General features: G+C 58.8%; 3 protein-coding genes and 1 long non-coding RNA gene across 8 annotated transcripts; 1 reads left to right on the top strand and 3 right to left on the bottom strand.

The window, feature by feature from the left end:
* Positions 1-141: 141 nt before the first annotated feature.
* YPEL3 (yippee like 3) lies at positions 142-3,384 on the bottom strand. Its single transcript, XM_006103317.3, has 5 exons — positions 3,250-3,384; positions 2,394-2,576; positions 2,248-2,291; positions 1,950-2,058; positions 142-632 (listed from the first exon to the last, which is right to left on the bottom strand). Exons 2-5 carry the CDS (start codon positions 2,508-2,510, stop codon positions 543-545), a joined length of 360 nt encoding a protein of 119 aa, XP_006103379.1. The 5' UTR covers positions 2,511-2,576; positions 3,250-3,384; the 3' UTR covers positions 142-542.
* A 127-nt stretch (positions 3,385-3,511) lies between these two features.
* On the top strand, positions 3,512-6,309 carry LOC106694474. The gene is made up of 2 exons (XR_001345512.2): positions 3,512-3,647; positions 6,175-6,309. It is a non-coding gene; the product is annotated as an uncharacterized LOC106694474 (long non-coding RNA).
* GDPD3 (glycerophosphodiester phosphodiesterase domain containing 3) lies at positions 4,534-10,315 on the bottom strand. 5 transcript variants are annotated; one of them, XM_006103315.3, is made up of 10 exons: positions 9,682-10,315; positions 9,375-9,417; positions 9,034-9,169; positions 8,912-8,957; positions 8,644-8,762; positions 8,474-8,563; positions 8,014-8,147; positions 6,445-6,504; positions 6,289-6,340; positions 4,534-4,733 (listed from the first exon to the last, which is right to left on the bottom strand). In XM_006103315.3, the coding sequence occupies exons 1-10, from the start codon at positions 9,818-9,820 to the stop codon at positions 4,596-4,598; spliced, it is 957 nt and encodes a 318-aa protein (XP_006103377.1). In that variant the 5' UTR covers positions 9,821-10,315; the 3' UTR covers positions 4,534-4,595. The 5 variants fall into 5 exon arrangements, 3 of the variants coding, with proteins under 3 accessions (XP_006103377.1, XP_014301192.1, XP_023600388.1); XM_014445706.2 differs by lacking the exon at positions 9,682-10,315 and having other exon boundaries at positions 9,034-9,668; XR_002826407.1 differs by lacking the exon at positions 9,682-10,315 and having other exon boundaries at positions 4,605-4,733; positions 5,389-6,340; positions 9,034-9,668.
* Positions 10,316-10,457: 142 nt separating this feature from the next.
* MAPK3 (mitogen-activated protein kinase 3) lies at positions 10,458-15,959 on the bottom strand (the record flags this gene model as incomplete). The annotated part of the gene is made up of 8 exons (XM_023744657.1): positions 10,458-11,042; positions 11,849-12,003; positions 12,097-12,206; positions 12,362-12,493; positions 12,862-12,976; positions 13,239-13,355; positions 13,540-13,729; positions 15,409-15,959. Coding segments are annotated over 7 exons (1,338 nt in total), but the record flags the coding sequence as incomplete, so codon positions are not given.
* Between the last annotated feature and the right edge of the window lie 98 nt (positions 15,960-16,057).

Below are 16,057 nucleotides of genomic sequence, written 5' to 3'. Positions count from 1 at the left end.
CAGGCCCCAGGAGCGCAGACTCCCACCTTTAGCCGGTGCCTACCTACCTGCTGCCCCATTGGGGCTCAGATGGAAACAGGTCTATAGAGGCAGGATTCTGCACTTGAGTTCCCCCTTCCCGATTCCACATAAGCCTGGGGCTGTCTCCGCTTCATTGTTTTATTATATACAAACGCTACAGAACTAGGGGAGGGGACACGCGTGCGGTAAGAGGCGCCCAGTGGGAGGAGTTCACAGGGCAGACGCTGCACTGGGCTAAGAGAACAGCACACAGGGCCATATCGATGGGGTAGGCGGGGCGGGAAGAGGTTAAAAAATGAGATCCAAGCCAGCCAGATCGCAGGGAGGTGGGGGTGGTGGTGTCCCACCTTCTGATCTCCCCCCAAGGTCACAGTGCATGCAATAAAATATATGTACAGGAGCCGAGTCCTTCCTCTGCAGGGGCTCTGCGGGTCCAGAGCTCCCTTCCGGCAGGGAAGGGAAGCCAGTGGCGCCCCCTGGCGGCCAGGCCGGGCTGGAGCCACATGAGGCAAGAGTGGGGGTCAGTCCCAGCCGTTGTCTTTGATCATGTGGTTGAGTTCAATGATGTACTTCCCCTCTTTGTACTTCTGGCTGCTCTCGAAGGCCTGTTCCTAAAAGGAGGGGAGAGCCTGTCATCCCTGGAGCAAGGGCCTTACCAGCAGGGATAGAGGTTGGGGCATGGATATGACTGGCCCTATTTCATATCTGAGGAAGCTGTCACCCAGAGAAGCCAAGCCATCTGCCCACAGACACAGAGCTGTTAAGTGGCAGGGTCGAGTTTCTCACTAGTGGGATACACAGAACTCCCTGAATAGTGGGTGCTTTTAAAAGCGCTAATGTTGGCTCCAACAATGAGGATATGTAAGTGTCTACAAGACCCAGGGATTACAAACTGGTAGCCCGAGTGCCAATGTTGGCCTACATGTGTGTTTGTTGGCCAGTAGGGAATTTAATAGAAATAACTGAATTACTAACATAGAGGCAGGCTGTGCTGCCTCCAATCTATGTTGCCCCTTTTGCAGATCCACAGTATCTGCTTGGCCCTGCAAGCACTTGAGTTTTTGACATCTACACTGGCCACCTCTTTGTTTTACAAAGTTCCAGGGAGGCCAAGCCACCTGCACAGGTACACAAAGCAAATCTGTGGCAGGCCCAGGGGTGAACTCTGGTCAGGGCTGCCTGTCTGCCTCTGCCTGGGGCATCCACATCACCAAGGCCCCACAGCTCCAAGCAGCTGCAGTTTCCCAAGAGCATCTTCTGCTGCTGCATCTAATCTGATCTCCATAACAGTCTTGGGTGCCAAGTGGTGGCTTTATCCTCCACTGCCAGGTAAGGAAATGCAACTCGGAGCAGTGAAATCAGACCCTGGACAGCAGCAGTGGTAAGGAGGGCAGTGGAAAAGGAGGCACATGGACCCAAGCTCTGTGTTGCTGTGGGGTCTTGGGCAACCTCTCTGACCCTCTGAATGGTAATAGAAGCTGGGGTCAAGGGTTTGGAGTTAAAAACAAAACGAAGTAGGACTCTGGTCCCTATTATGTTACTTGCTGGATGTGTGACCTTGGGCAAGTTACCTAACATCTCTGGGCTTCCTTCTTTTGTAAAGTGAAGAGAAAGTAGACTCTACCTATAGGATTGTTGTAATTACTGTTGTGATGCACATAACAACAAGCATTTTTGGTAATAAATGGTAATTCTGATTATATCATCATCTCTAAAATGGGGTGCTTGTGCCTGTGAGGAGATGGATGGGTTAAGAGAGAAAAAAAAAAGCCTTTGTCTGATGTGAGAGATGAAAACATGGTCAGGGGATGAAAAGACTGTTTGACTTGTGTGAGCTGGGCCCATACACTCTGAAAGATTATCCGATGACTGCTTGTGATGTGAGGTCATGTCAAAAGCTAGCTTGGGGTCAGAGGTCACTGACTCACATATTTCCAGCCCAAAGTGGTCTTGCAGTTCTCGCAGTGGATATCAGCGACAGCATGAAGGCCTGTCAGCAGCACCCGCTCCTCGGCTGGCCCGCAGCCCACGTTCACCCTGTGGGGACATGGGGGCAGTCCCAGAGAGGGTCCCGCCATCACAAAGCCCAACTCTAGCTTGTATCCAACTGTGTCTGTCCTTAGCTTCTTGCCTGAACCAGGGGGCTTTGAGAGTCTCAGCATGGTGCCATGGGTCACAGGTCACAATAGAGGTCAGGAAAAGAAAGACAGGAGGCCAAATACTCACACAGAATTGAAGAGGTAGGCACGCCCCTGACTGCCCTGGAAGGACTAAAGGATGAAAGGGAGAGAAGAGGGGGTCAGGGTTATTGGTGGGGAGCTGCCAAGCAGCCCTCAAGCCTCCCATTCCAGCCCCAACTATGATCCGGTTACCTTGGAGATGAGGTCGTCGTGGTTGGCCAGGTGAGCACGGCAGTGGGCACAGCTATACCTCCGGTGACAATCATCCAAGTAGGCCTGAAACGTCTTGGGTTTTGAAATCCGCACCATGGCGGGGGCCAGGGGCAGTGGCCCCACGCGGGGAGCGGCCCACGGAGAGCAGAGGGAGCCCAGTGCCTGTTGGGGAGGGAGGGAGTGTATTGTCAGGACCCCAGCCACACACAAGCAGGCACGCCCAGGGCCACGGGGACTCTCTCAGTGTCACACTTGGCTGCTGTCTCCTCTCCCCAGAGCCAGCAGCCTCTCCAGGGGCCAGAACTGGCTCAGTTTTGACTCACTGAAGAGGCCTCAAGTTGCATCATTGGGGAAACTGAGGCTAGGAGGAGCCCAAGATGAGTCACCCACCTGCTTTCAGCCTCACCCCAGCTGACCTGGCAACTGAAACTGGAGGAAGGGGCTCTAGAGTGGATGAGCTGTCAGCTCTGTTTAGGGGAGCAGGAAGTGGCTAGGAATTGGATGGTCTTTAGGACCTCAGCTGAACTGCGGGGGACGGAGCTGGGGGGCGACTGCAAGTACCATACAGGGAGCTCACCTGGGGGAAAGGTCCCGCACCCGGAGGAGGCTGGGGCCTCCCCGAGGTTGGAGGGTCACCGAGGGGGTGGAGCTCTTACCTGGGGACGCCGAACCTCGTCTATGCCGAGGGGCTCTTACCTGCATCGCGGAGCCTTACCTGAGACCCGGGGCTCACCCTGGGGGCGCGGGGTGGGGGGCGGGCGCCGGGGAAGGGGACAGTCCTCGCTGGCGGGGCGGGGCGCGGGGCGACGCGCAGCCCTGAGGATGCGGGCCTCACCTCGCCTGGGCGCGCGGGAGCCCGGTCCGCCGGGGTGGCTGGCCTGGGAGTGGGGGGCCTGGTGGGCGCCGTCCCCCACCCCGGCCCGGTTCCCCAGTCGCCGCGACTTGTTTACACCGAGACCAGCTGCTGCCGCCGCTGCGGCGGGAGGGGGAGGGGGCCAGCCCCTGGGCCCCCGCGGCGCCGCGGCCAATCGGCGCGCAGCATGCAAATGAGGGGGCGCGTCACACCGCGGCCAGCGCAGGCCGGGCTACCCTGCCCCCGCTCCGGCTCGGCCGCCCGGAAATGCGGCTGCCGCCCGCAGTCCACTCGCGGCCCAGCGGCCCGGCCCGGCCCGGCCCGGCCCGGCCCGCCGCTCCTCGGGCCTCCCGCGGTTCTTGAAGGGGCACGTGTCTGAGGTACCTGACCTGCGCGGGGTTCGGAGGGGCACGGTGTCTGGATCACGCCCCCGGGGACAGAGTAGTCATAATGGTCTGCGTTGCCCACCGCCCGGGCCCACCCCCATCCCCGCTGCAGCGTCCGCTGCTGTTCGCGTTGTGCAGAGGTTGTCCGCCTGCAGGAGGCAGAGGTGGCTTCTCGCTGTGGTCCAGCCCGCGGTCTGGGCCTTGGCACCAGGGACAGCCGCGGAAGGCAGGAGCTAAAGGTGTGGTCGGTTAGACCCGGGACAGCGCCTGGGAACAGGCGAGCCCCGCTGAGCATCACCTCCTCCAGGTGCGGCTCCTCTGCAGGCGGAGCTGGGGTCTGCTGTGGGCTCCCCTGAGTGTTGACACACGTGGGCCGTGCTAACCTTGTCGTGTTCCCTGCACGGGCCCTGGCCCGGCCGGGCCCAGAGTCGTCCATAAGCTTGTAAAAGCCGGTTTCGTCAATGAGTGACAGACCTACCGGCTGGAGAGGGCTGGGGAACTGGGAGCTTCTGGAACAGGAAGCCTGGGGGGGAAGGTTGGCGTGGGAGGCAGCAGGTGGTGCTGAGGACCCGCGGTCCCCCATGCCCACCTGTGCAGCCAGGTGTGGAGGCTCAGGGGGTCAGCCAAGGCCCCCCGCTGTGGGCCTGGCGCTCTCAGAAGAATGGACCCATTATCTGTGGCTCTGAAGGGACATTCCTAAGGAGAGTGGAGGCCAGGCTGGCACAGGGTGTGGCATTACTCTGGGTCTGGAATGTGGTTGAACCAGTGGGTCAGGCTAGTTCCGGGCCCCAGACTCCAGCCTTAGGCTGCCATCTTTAGAGTTTTCTAGCATCTCTGACACCCGGACACCCTCTACCCCCTAAAAAGAATGCAAAAAGGCTTGACTAAAAATAAAATATTTATTGGGAAAGAGAAACATTGTTGAGGGCAAGGGCCTCAGGCTTAGGAGACGGGGGCCGCTGCTCTGTGGTTGTCCAGGTAGCGCCTCAGGGCTGTGGGGTAATCAGTCATGACGCCAGTGGCCCCCAGACTGTAGGCCACTTCAAAATCCGACTCTTCATTAAGGCACCAGAATACCACCTGAGCGGGGAGAGAGGCACCGTTTCCAAACAGCTTGACCTGGAACTCCCCATTGCACCCAGCTGGTCAGGGCTCTCTGTGGAGGCCTCCCCGCAGCGGAATGCTGGGGCGCTGATTGTTCAGTTTCCAGAAATTTTTCAAATTGGTTTTGGACACACCCATTATTAAGTATTAAATTGCATAAACTTGCAATTCCGTAAACCGTATTAAAAACAAAGGCAATAAAACCTAAAAACTCATCACTTCCTCATACTTCCATTTTACTATCACAATGCCCTGGAGATGATTTATGTCTGTCGAATGTGTCCGGTGGAAATACTCTGCAAGGATGTGCTACCTCGCATCTCTTCCCCGCTCCGTCCAGTGACTTCATACTGGTAGCCTGAAATCGGCCGAGGCAGTATATACGCCACGGAAAGCCAGTGGTGGGCTGTTTGCCAGCAGGCCAGCGCCGCCAGCCTGCCCGCACCTGCTGCTGCTCTCCCTGCCCTGACTCCTGAGTCCTCTCCTGTGGGCACCGACATAGGTGGGGCCGGGATCTGTGCCCTGTGCAGGCCAGTGGGCCTCTGGGTTTCCTAATGTGACAGCTGAGCGTTCAGGTCCAGCCTCCTAGAGTTGAGGTGAAGCCCCCATGAGTGGGAGGGCTCATTCTCACCTTCATCCAATCAGTGGCTGGTCTGTAAGCTCTTCCATCCATCCCCACTGTTAGCACTGGAGCCCAAATCCTGTCCGTGGCAGCATCAGCCTCCTCATGAGACTCCGCTTCCACTGTGGCCCCCACAGTCACTTCGCCACACGGATGACCCTCACTCAACAAATCTCAACTGGGTCAGGGCTCTTCCTGCAAAAGCTTCCCCTCCCTTTGGGCAGAAGCCCAGGCTCCTTACGGAGGAGGCCCTCGGGGTTGCCCTTCTCCAGCCCCCCTGGTGCCGCCTCCTCCGGGCTGCCGCGGCGGGAGCCCTCTCTGCTTCTCAGACTGCCAGCCTCTAGCTCCTCTGGGCCTCCCCACGGGAGCCTCCCGCCTGAGTGCTCTCCCTTGTCCGCCCCTGGAGCCAGCGCCTCACTTCTCCCAGAGGCCTTCTCTTCTCTGACCCCACAGGCACCGCACTTGCCTTTCCTGTCCACGAGCTGCCCCTGTGCTGGTGATGGCCTGCTTCCTTCCCCTCCTGCCCCGGTAAACTCCCTGCTCAGTACCGTAGTGCCCGTAGTGCCCGGAATATATGCTCAACCAAGGTTTGCTAATTAAATGACCTGGTCACAGCTGAAGCTTGGGAGCAGGAGGAGGTGAGCAGGCTCCTGTTTCTCTACTGTCTTTGCCCAGCCCCTCATCGGGGTCAGGACAGTTCAGTACATCACCATAATGGCTAGCATTTACCAGGCCCTTGCTAAGTACCAGTGATATGCCCAGAAGAGCTAACTCTGTCATTATCCCCATTTACAGTGAAGAAACCAGGCTCTGAAGGTGACCTGCCCCAGCCGCCAGCCGGTCAGCAGCAGAGCTGTGGCTGGAACGCTGTGCCAACCCGCGCCGGGAACTGGGGTAGCGAAGCCTCACCTGCACTCCTCGCTGCTCCAGGTGTTGGATCAGACTTTTCCTCATGATGAGCCTGGTGGGGAGGGGGTGGCCAAGGTCAAGATGGGGGGGACTGAGGAGAAGGGCGGAGGCAGGTCTCTTTGGGGACACTCCACCCAGCCGTCTCGCCCACCTCACCATTTAGTAACCACGGCTGTCAGCTTGTTCAGCCCCGAGCAGGAGAATGGGAAGTAGGTCCTGTAGAGAAGGGGTGTCGTGGTCAGTCCATGGGTCTCTCTCCGTCACGGGGGTGGAGAGTGGGGGTGGTCCTGATCCCTGACCAGTGAAACCTACCCCCTCTAAAAGAACCTTTGCAGCCCTGGCTAGTTTGGCTCAGTGGATAGAGTGTTGGTCTGTGGACTGAAGGGTCCTGGGTTCAATTCCGGTCAAGGGCACATTCCCTGGGTTGTGAGCCCTCACAGGGGGTGTGCAGGAGGCAGCTGATCAATGATTCTCTCTCATCATTGATGTTTCTATCTCTCTCTCCCTCTCCCTTCCTCTCTGAAATCAATAAAACATAAAAATAAAAAAAAGAACCTTTGCAGTTGCCCAAACAATCCACCCTTTGTTCAGTGAGATCTACTCCTACATCCTTGACTCCATGCTTTGAGGGTGTGCCCACCCCTCACTGTTTCTCAGAAGCGGAAACTCAGTCTTGGAGAGTTTGATTAACTTGCCCGAGGTCACGTGCAAGGCTGTGGTGGGGCCAGGGCGGAAACCTAGCTAGATTCCCCAGCTGGACACAGTCTGGAGGTCCTCCCGGTTGGGCCTGACCAGCTTCTGAGAACAGACAGCGTTTAATGGGTCGGCTGCTTGCCCCTGCTTGCCCCACTCCAGGGGAGACTTCAGAGCCCGGCCACAGTGTCCCAGGGCAGGCCAGGCCCCCCAGGGCAGGCCAGGCCCCGGACTTCTAGCTGTATCACCTCGAGCAAGTTACAGAAGCTCTGAGCCTCAGATTCTCCATGTTCTGTGGGTCATGATTCCTATAACTCCTGGGGGTGCTGCCAAGTAAAGCTCAACTGACGAAAGGGTGTGGAAACACTGTAAATCCTGCATAAAAATTCTGTACACAAAGTTCTGTAGAATAATGATGTCTTTGTAGCAAAGGGTTGTGGGGGCTGGCTGGGCGCTTCTCATGGCAGCAGAAAGCACTGGGCCACCACAGCCGAGCTCTCTGAGAGCAGGTGGGGGGGGGGGGGGCGAGAGCTGGCGAAGTATCCACATTCCCCATACGTCCCCCAGATGTTACTTTGTTAATCCTTGTTTCCCCGCAGGAGAACACTTGCTTTTCCTTTGGGGCATCAGAGTGATGCTACAATTAACATGCGTCTCCCTAGCCAGACTGTATGCTGAGGGCCTTGCCCCACCCACACTGGTCTTTATTACTGGTGTTCCTGCACCTGGAAGAGTCGGCAGTCAATAAATACTAGGTGGATGAATGGATGAGTAAGTGAACCTTTTGTCCCAAAACACTATCCACACCTACATACCAGTACATTTGCACTGAATTTCAGAGGGTTCATGGTCCTCTTAGTATCCTGAGAGCTGGGTGAGAGCCCCTGTCTTCACAGTGCTGTGGGGGTTATCCTGAAGGTGGCTGGGGACCCTACAAAATGGGGCTTGAGATGGGGGGTCGGGTTTCTAAGGACAGAAGCAGCTGGAAGCCTGGGGGAGGATGGAGAAGGGAGATGGGGACCCTGTAGGTACCTGTTGATGATGGTGGGCAGGAAACACAAGAGAAACTTCTCAGGGATAGGAACAAAGGGCAGCAGCCCCAGGTAATACAGCAGTAACAGCCGGATGACTCGGCATCTGGTGAAGGAGAGCGGCATCTCGGGGTTCTGGGAGGCAATGGGGGGGTGAGAGGAGTCAGTCTGCTCCTGGGGGAGCAGAGAGGCTTGGGCTGCAGGGGAAACAGCTTTGGAATATTCAGGAAACCCTACTATCTGCGGGATCAAAGCCACATCTTGGCCCAGCTCTCAAGGCCTGAATGCACCCTCCCTGTTCCCAGCAGCATGACTTGACTTGGCTCACATACTTCCTCCACCACCTCACCTCTCCAAATCCCCCAGAACCCCCAGACCCCGCCAGCCTAGGCCCCCAGGTTGGGCAGGGCTCCAGCCCCTGGGAGGAGGGGCTGCAGGAGCAGGGAGGGAAAGGGCCTCACAGCAGCCTTGCACTTCTTCATGATTGAGCTCTTCTCTGAGGCCCAGATGGTGATTTCATTGCGGTCAAAGTGCCTCACCAGGCTGGCTATCTGGAAGGAGGAGGAAGGAGATGAAAGGGAGTTAGGCCTCTCCCCAGGCCGGGCCCTCCCCACCGTGCCCACAGCACCACCTTGTGAATGAGCTTCTCGTTTTCCTCTTTGACCTCCACACTCATGGGCATGCGAGGGAACCTCTGGAAAACATCCTCCAGACGCACCATGTGCCTGTCTGACCCATGTGCGAAGTGGCCTGGGGGTTATGGGGAGAGAGCAGAGGAGGACGGGTGGGTGGGAGTGGGAACCCAGGGGACGAGGGGCAAGTTCCAGAGCAGAGAGGGCAGAGGTTGAGGCCATGGCCCCTCGGCTGGCCCAGCCCAGGGCTCACCCCCATGCTCTTACCTGGTGAGAAGTAAACCTCCAGCTCCTCCTTGTAGAGGGGCAGCTCCTGGGGAGGCAGGGGCATGTCACCAGGAGGCTCAGTGGGGGCTCCCTGGGTCTGGGGGGGCTAGGGCAAGGCCCACCTCAAAATCCAGGCTGCCCACATCCTTGTTCACGCCTGACTGGCGGGACAGGTTCTCGTCATGGGAAACCACCACCACACCGTCCCGGGTCAGCTGACAGTCCAGCTCCAGGAGGTCTGAGCGCTGGGCCATGGCGCTAAGGGAGCGAAAGTCAGTGGGCTGTGGGGCACAGGGTGGTGGGAGGTTCAGGGGAGCGGGGGGGCAATTTAAAGCGGGATATGCAGCCGGCGCGATGCCTCCCGGGGCTCCATCACCCAGACTAGGAAGTGCATGGCACCCCTTGGCTTCAGGCCGCACACAGCTGGCACGACCTCGCAGCTCGGCTGGGCGGGCGCACTCACTTCTCCATGGCCTCCATGGTGTTCTCCAGCCTCTCTCCAGATCCTGTGTGGGGCAGCGCGGTGGGTCCCTGGGGCTGGGCCCCTTCCTCCCCCCTGGCCCCTGCCTCATCACCCCGTCAGCCCAGGTGGGCAGCCTCCTTTCCTCCTCCCACATCCTGCCCTGTCACCTGCTCTCCTCCTACCTCGGTCTGCCCTCTTCCTAACATCTGGCCCCTTAGACCAACCCTCTCTGCTGTCCACCTTGGCACGTGTCTTGCTCTCCCTAGTCCACCCTCAGTAGCCTACAACCCCCCACCCCCCAGCTCACCTCCCCGGTGGGCCCCCAGGCGGGGACAGAAGGCCGGAACCCCAGGTGTGTGCAGCAGGCGAGGCCGGCGCAGGAAGAAGATGGAGAGCGCGGCATAGCTGCCCAGGGCGGGCAGGGCATAGTACAGCACAGAGCTCATGGCCCCTGCCTCCCGGGCTCCGGCTGCCGCCAGCTCAGCTGTCGCCGGTGAACTGTGTTGCCTTGCCGATTGCCTGGCTGATGTAGGCTGATTCCACCACTGGTCACCACCACGCCCCTGGGACCTGCTCAGCCTGCTGCTGGCTCAGCGCCAGGCTGCAGGGCTCAGCTGGTGATGGAGTACAGGCGGGAGGCGAGGCCAAGCAGCTCTGGCCCTCACACTGCAGACCCTCCGCAGATGGCAGCGCCCCTCTGCTTGACAACACTGGGGAGTCAGGTTCCCCACACGTCTGCTAGAACCTCCCCCCTGACCACTTGTGCATGTGGCCAGGGGCTACCATCCCTTCCATTCTAGAAAATCCAGGGGTGTGTAGGTGCCGGAATCACCCCGGAATCACCCCAGCCAGTTAGGAAGACATCAGAGAGGGGAGCGGACGGTGGCTGAGGGGAAAAGTGACCCCCACTCTGTCTAGGAGGTGGAGCTTCTTACACCCCCATCTTCAACCCTGGCCAGCGGGGGGGCCAGAGGTGCCCGGGCCAGGTAAAGCCACAGCTGGAGGCAGCTGGGCTGGAGGGTCAGTCTTCAAAGCAGCCATGGCGAGGGGCACGGCATCGGCAAACACAGACAGAGCCAGGGCCACATATACACATCTCTATATTTATATATTAGATACAGGCACAGGCGGGCAGGGGCCCCGGGCTCTCCACGCCCCCGCCTCCACTTCTGCTCACCCACACACAGAAGCAGCAGGAGTTAGATGTGGCAGCTTAGGGGGAGGGGGCTTAGGCAGGGCCCAGCTCCTCAAGGATACTAGCCCTTGAGCCTTAGGAATGTTCCTTGAGGGGAAATGGGTGGGGTTTGAATGAGGTGAGTGGGGCATGGCTGGCCCTGAGTCCCGACTCAGTGCGCCCTATCCCCCACCGTCCCTCAGGAGGTCACAGGGCAGCCGGAGCCCTTCGATTCCAGAACCACCAGAGACTGGGACAGCTGGGGGAGAGGAAGGCCGAGCAGCTGAGGGGAATCTGCTTTGGGGCCACCTGAGCCACAGGTCCTAGGAGCGGGGAGGGAGGGGGCCTGGGCCTGCCTGAAGCCGGAGGCCCGAGCAAAGCGAGGGAAGATGGCCAGGCCCGCCCTGTCCCGACCCTGGGCTGCCGGGGTCTGGGCTGGGCACAGTGTCCATTTTCTAACAGTCCAGCAGGGGAGGGCAGACAGGAGGCAGGGCCTAAACGAAAAGGCAGGCAGGAAAGGAACCATTAGCACCAGGAGAGCACCTGCCGGAGCTCTGACCTCAACCCCTTTCGTTTCATCCCTACAGTTGAGTGAGATGTGCCTGTTTCCTCATAATGGGGACAACCTTAGTACCTGTCTCATGGTTCTGCTGCAAGGGTGAGATGAGCTCATACACAGAAACATCTAGAACAATGCTTAGTGCTCTGTGTTTGCTCTCATTAGCAGGACTGTCCCCAGGAAATGGAGCTGCAGAAGTGAAGTGTCTTGCACAATATCACACAGCTCTTACTACGTGTCAGACCTGGGGTTTGAGCGCAGGTGTGTCTGCCCGCCCTCTATCAGGCTCCAGCTGGCGAAAGACCGGAAGTGACGAAGGAGGGAAGAGCAGTGTGGGTCAGAGTCCCCCCAAGGTGTGTGAACTGCTGACCTGGGCACCAGGTGTGAGAAAGCGTGGTATCTGGGTCAGGCTGAGAGCTGCTAGCTCCTCCCAAAGCAATTGCGGCCCCACCTGCCGTACTGGGAGGGGCAAAACCTGGCTCCAGTCCTCAGATGGGTGAGAGGGGCCCTCAGTGACCTCTAGGGCTGGAGGCAGCAGGGTGTGGACAGATGGGAGACATTTGGGGCTGGGGGGAAGGAGGGACATGAAGACTGGCAGGCCACAGGTCTATGGCCTGGGCAGGCTCTGGCCCTTCTGTTGCGACCACAGACATGGATCGTGGGCATGAGCTTTGACTGTACAGGATGTTTGGTACCCTGGTCCCAGAGTGAATCAGCGCGTGGGCGGTGGGGCGCACTCACCCAGCCCCGGGGAGCGGAGGCATCTGTTCAGGTTAGGTGGCCTCCAGCACCCCAGGCTGGAAGCGGGCTGTCTCCTGGAATATGAGCTCCTTCAGCCGCTCCTTGGGTAGATCATCCAGCTCCATGTCAAAGGTGAAAGGTTCCTCGGCCACTGGCTAGGGTGGCACAGATGTGAGGCTCAGGCCAGGTACTGAGGGATGCCTACCCACCCACTTACCCACCAGGCCTGCTCCTGGTGGCTGACCCACCTCATCTGTTGGGTCGTAGTACTGCTCCAGGTAGGGGTGAGCCAGGGCTTCTTCTACTGTGATCCGTTTATTAGGGTTAAAGGTCAACATCCGGTCCAGCAGGTCAAGGGCTAAGGAAGGGCAGGAATCAGGGGTCAAAGGGAAGGCTCGGGAAGTTCCTAGAAGTACTGTTTTGCTTCTCTGTGCCCAGCGGGCCTGTCTACTCAGGCAGCTGCTGGGCTTGCACCCAGCTTTCACCCCCCGTCAGCCCCCATGTCGCTCTCACCTTTGGAGTCGGACTTGGGGAAGAGCTTGGCCCAGGCCACCTTGGTCTTGGGAGGCAGAGACTGCAGGTAGTTCCGGGCCTTCATGTTGATGATACAATTCAGGTCCTCTTGGGATGGGGAACCCAGGATGCCTATGGGTAGGGCAGGTGACTTGGTGAGAGATCCTCTCTCCCTTCTGGGAACAGAAGGAGCCAAGAACAGGAGCTCCCACAACCCATCCCATGCCCTGACAGTTATCTCCAGCCAATACTATGATGATGAAGCCAGGGGTCTGGGCTCGGGCAGCCCTCAGTTCAGATCTCAGCTCCAGCACTTCCTTGCTTTTCCCATGTGCCAGCGGGAGAGCATCTATATCACTGACATACTGTGAGGTGCTGCAGAGGCTCCAAATGTGGCGGGACCCCTGATCCGACTCCCACACTCACTGACCCTGACCCCAAAGAAATCTCACTTCCAACAGACTAACCTCCCTTCCCCTCAGCTGGCCAGGCCCCCTCACCCAGAATGTGGTTGAGCTGGTCCAGGTAGTGCTTGCCAGGGAAGATGGGTCGGTTGGAGAGCATTTCAGCCAGAATGCAGCCCACAGACCAGATATCGATGGACTTGGTGTAGCCCTGGGGAGGGGGAGAAAGTGGTGGGCCCCGGGGCCGCCTCAACAGGTCCCTGTTGTCTGGGCCAAGCCACCCCCCCAACCTGGATTCAATGCTGCAGGAGGCAGAGAGCAGAGCCTGGGAAGAGCTGGTGCTTAGCTTCTTTCCAGACCCCAAGGACCAGAGTAACGTGACCCGGCCCAGGGGGTCCCTGCCTGGCTCAGAGGTGGCTCCAGGGCTTCCGGGGACCTGGCCCCTTCCCTTTGGGGGTGGGTGGGCCCCCTACCTTGGAGTTCAGCATGATCTCTGGGGCCCGGTACCAGCGCGTGGCCACGTATTCTGTCAGGAAGCCAGTGTGGTCATGCTCGGGATCGGCGATCCGGGCCAGGCCAAAATCGCAGATCTGGAATCCAACCGGGGCTGCTAAGCTTGGTGCTCAAGGCCTCCCCGCCCGAGCAGTCATTTCACCATGCCCCTGCCCATGCTGTTCCCCTGGCTGGCAGTGCCCTCCTGCTCCGGGGGGCTATGAATCAAATGGAAGCCCCAGACCCCGGCGGGAGGAGGGAACAGGCACCCGGTCCCCTGACCTTAAGGTCGCAGGTGGTGTTGATGAGCAGGTTGGAGGGCTTTAAATCCCGGTGGAGCACGTTCGCTGAGTGGATATACTTGAGGCCCCGCAGGATCTGGTAGAGGAAGTAGCAGACGTGGTCGTTGCTCAGCTGCTGGCTTTTGAGCAACTTGTACAGGTCTGTCTCCATCAGGTCCTGCACGATGTAGCTGAGGATGGTATCGGAGACCCCACAGGTGGGGGCAGCAGGAGGCACTTGGTTAAGAAGAACGGGCTCTGGTGACTAGGCCCCGCATGCCCTCCAGCTGGCGCCCCTCAGACTCAACAGATCTGCCAACCCCCATTACAGGCTGGGCAAGGCCCAGGCTCTCAGCCTCTGCTGCATCTCAGCTGGTGACCTGAGCAAAAGCACTTCAGTTCTGCGGGAGGCAGAACTCCAGCGAAGAGCGGCAGCTCTGGGGTTCACCTGCTGTGTCTGAAATCCCCACCCCCTGCTCATTGGTTTTACCACCTCAACCTGTCTGCACCTCTATTTCCTCGTCTGAAAAGTAGGAAAAAGAATGGTTCTTTCGAGAGTGGTGGTGACGATGAGATGAGATGACCCATGTAAAGAAGCCAGCCCAGCGCTTGGCACGCTGTAAGTGTTCAGCAACATGAACTCGTGTTGCTATTATAAATGCCTGAGCCACATGGCTGTTGAGAGGGTTAAATGAGATAATGTATGCATACCATCTGGCATGCAATAAATGTTTGCTTAAAAATAAATGTCTACCTTATGGGAATGGTTTGTGCAAGACAAATGAGGAGACACTCCCAACAGCACGCTCCTGTTCAAAGAGTGCTTGGCCGTGCATCAGAAGAGAGAGGAGTAAATGTCCTGAGATAATTTAAGATTAAACTTGCATGCATGCATACATACATACACACGTCTCGTGGCTTGTCTCTACAAGAATAAGGGCTATCTTCTAGAATCAGCCCCACAGGGCCTTCTGAGAACATGTGGGCCAACCCTGTTTTATAGATGAAGGTGCTGAAGGTCACACGGTGAGCTGGGAGTGAGCGTGGAGGTTTCCTGCCCGCAGTTTGTGGTGGGGGCCTGCAGACGCCGCGGTACCAATCCCCATGCTTGGGTGGAGAACTGGGACTGACGGGGTGGGTGGAGTGGGGGAGAGGTGACAGTATTAGAAGCTGCTAACAACAGAGGCAGGCAGGAAGTGGACAGCAAACTAGGAAAGTGATATGGGGGGAGGGCAACAAAGGCCAGGCTGGCCCTCCCTGGGCAAGGTGCAAGGCCACAGGTGACTGGGTGGGGCTCCCAGCAGGAAGTCCTGGAGAAAGGACAGGGTTTCTTTTGGGGGAGGGGCAGAGGCAGCAACGGAAGGCTTTCTGGGCCTCAATCTCCTCATCTACGAAAGGGAGCCGAGACCTGTCCCATCGGGCAGGTGGGAGGTAGAATTCGAAATGTGAAAGCCCTGGGCGTGCACAGCGCCTGGCGCATAGTAGGCCCTCAGAGAGGGGCAGCTTTCTTCTTGCCTCCCAGGCTGAGGACCCAGAGGGGAAAGAAGAACTGGCTGTGAGCAGAGGCTGGGTCCTGTCACAATATTGGACATATCAGGAGACAAAGCCCCATAGAGACCATCTTGCCCAGACCCCACAGCGGCACAGCAGAGAGAGCAGACGTGCCCAGGCCACACTGCCTGGCTGCAGCAGGCCAGGATTCACCCGGGGCCGCCCAGCCTCCGACCTCCTGTGGCCTCTTTTCCGCTAGGTTTCTCTTACTGGGCTTGTTCTGGAGGGTGACAGGGAAGAAGGAAACAGAAGGAAACCCAATGTTCCCCCAGCCCAGCTCTGAGGCCGCCTGGCAGCCAGCTGGCCAAGTGAAGGATACACATCCCTCATGGCATCCAGGGTAGGTGCCCGAAGAATGTCTCGGATGCTGATGACATTCTCGTGGCGGAAGCGCAGCAAGATCTGGATTTCCCGCAGCGTGCGCTGGCAGTAGGTCTGGTGCTCGAAGGGGCTGATTTTCTTGATGGCCACGCGTGTCTTGCGGACGTGGTCGTAAGCTGAGCTGAGAGGGCCAGAGAGGTGGTGTTGGTGTGGTCCTACAGAGGGGGAGTCCAGGCCGGCTGGCCCCACCCAGGCCGTGGCCGGGAAGGGAGGGAGCCGAGTGGGCTCTGGCCAAGTCGTAAACAATGCTGGTTCCTTCCTGCTGCGAAGGCCTGCGCTCTCCAGGGAGAAAGCTGGGGACCGGCCAGGCAGCCCTTCGGTGACTTCACAAAGAGAGGAAGAGCGGCCGCTGACTTCCCCTCTCTGCAGCCCGCTCCCTTCGGGCTGCCCTGCCCCGCCCCGCGATGGGCTCCCGCAGCCTGGACAGGTCGGGGGCTGGGAGACGAGTGCAGGGCAGACAGTGAGGCAAATACCGGGGGAAGGAGGGAGTCACGGGGGCTGGAGGGAGGCATGAGGCAGGCAGGGCTGTCAGGGCAGCATAGCTGTTCCCCATGAACAAAGCCCAGGGCACACCGTGGGGGGGGAGA

The sequence above is a fragment of the Myotis lucifugus genome, unplaced genomic scaffold, assembly GCF_000147115.1.
Source record: "Myotis lucifugus unplaced genomic scaffold, Myoluc2.0 scaffold_480, whole genome shotgun sequence".
Taxonomy (NCBI): Eukaryota; Metazoa; Chordata; class Mammalia; order Chiroptera; family Vespertilionidae; genus Myotis; species Myotis lucifugus.
This window is presented reverse-complemented; position numbering and strand designations above follow the sequence as displayed.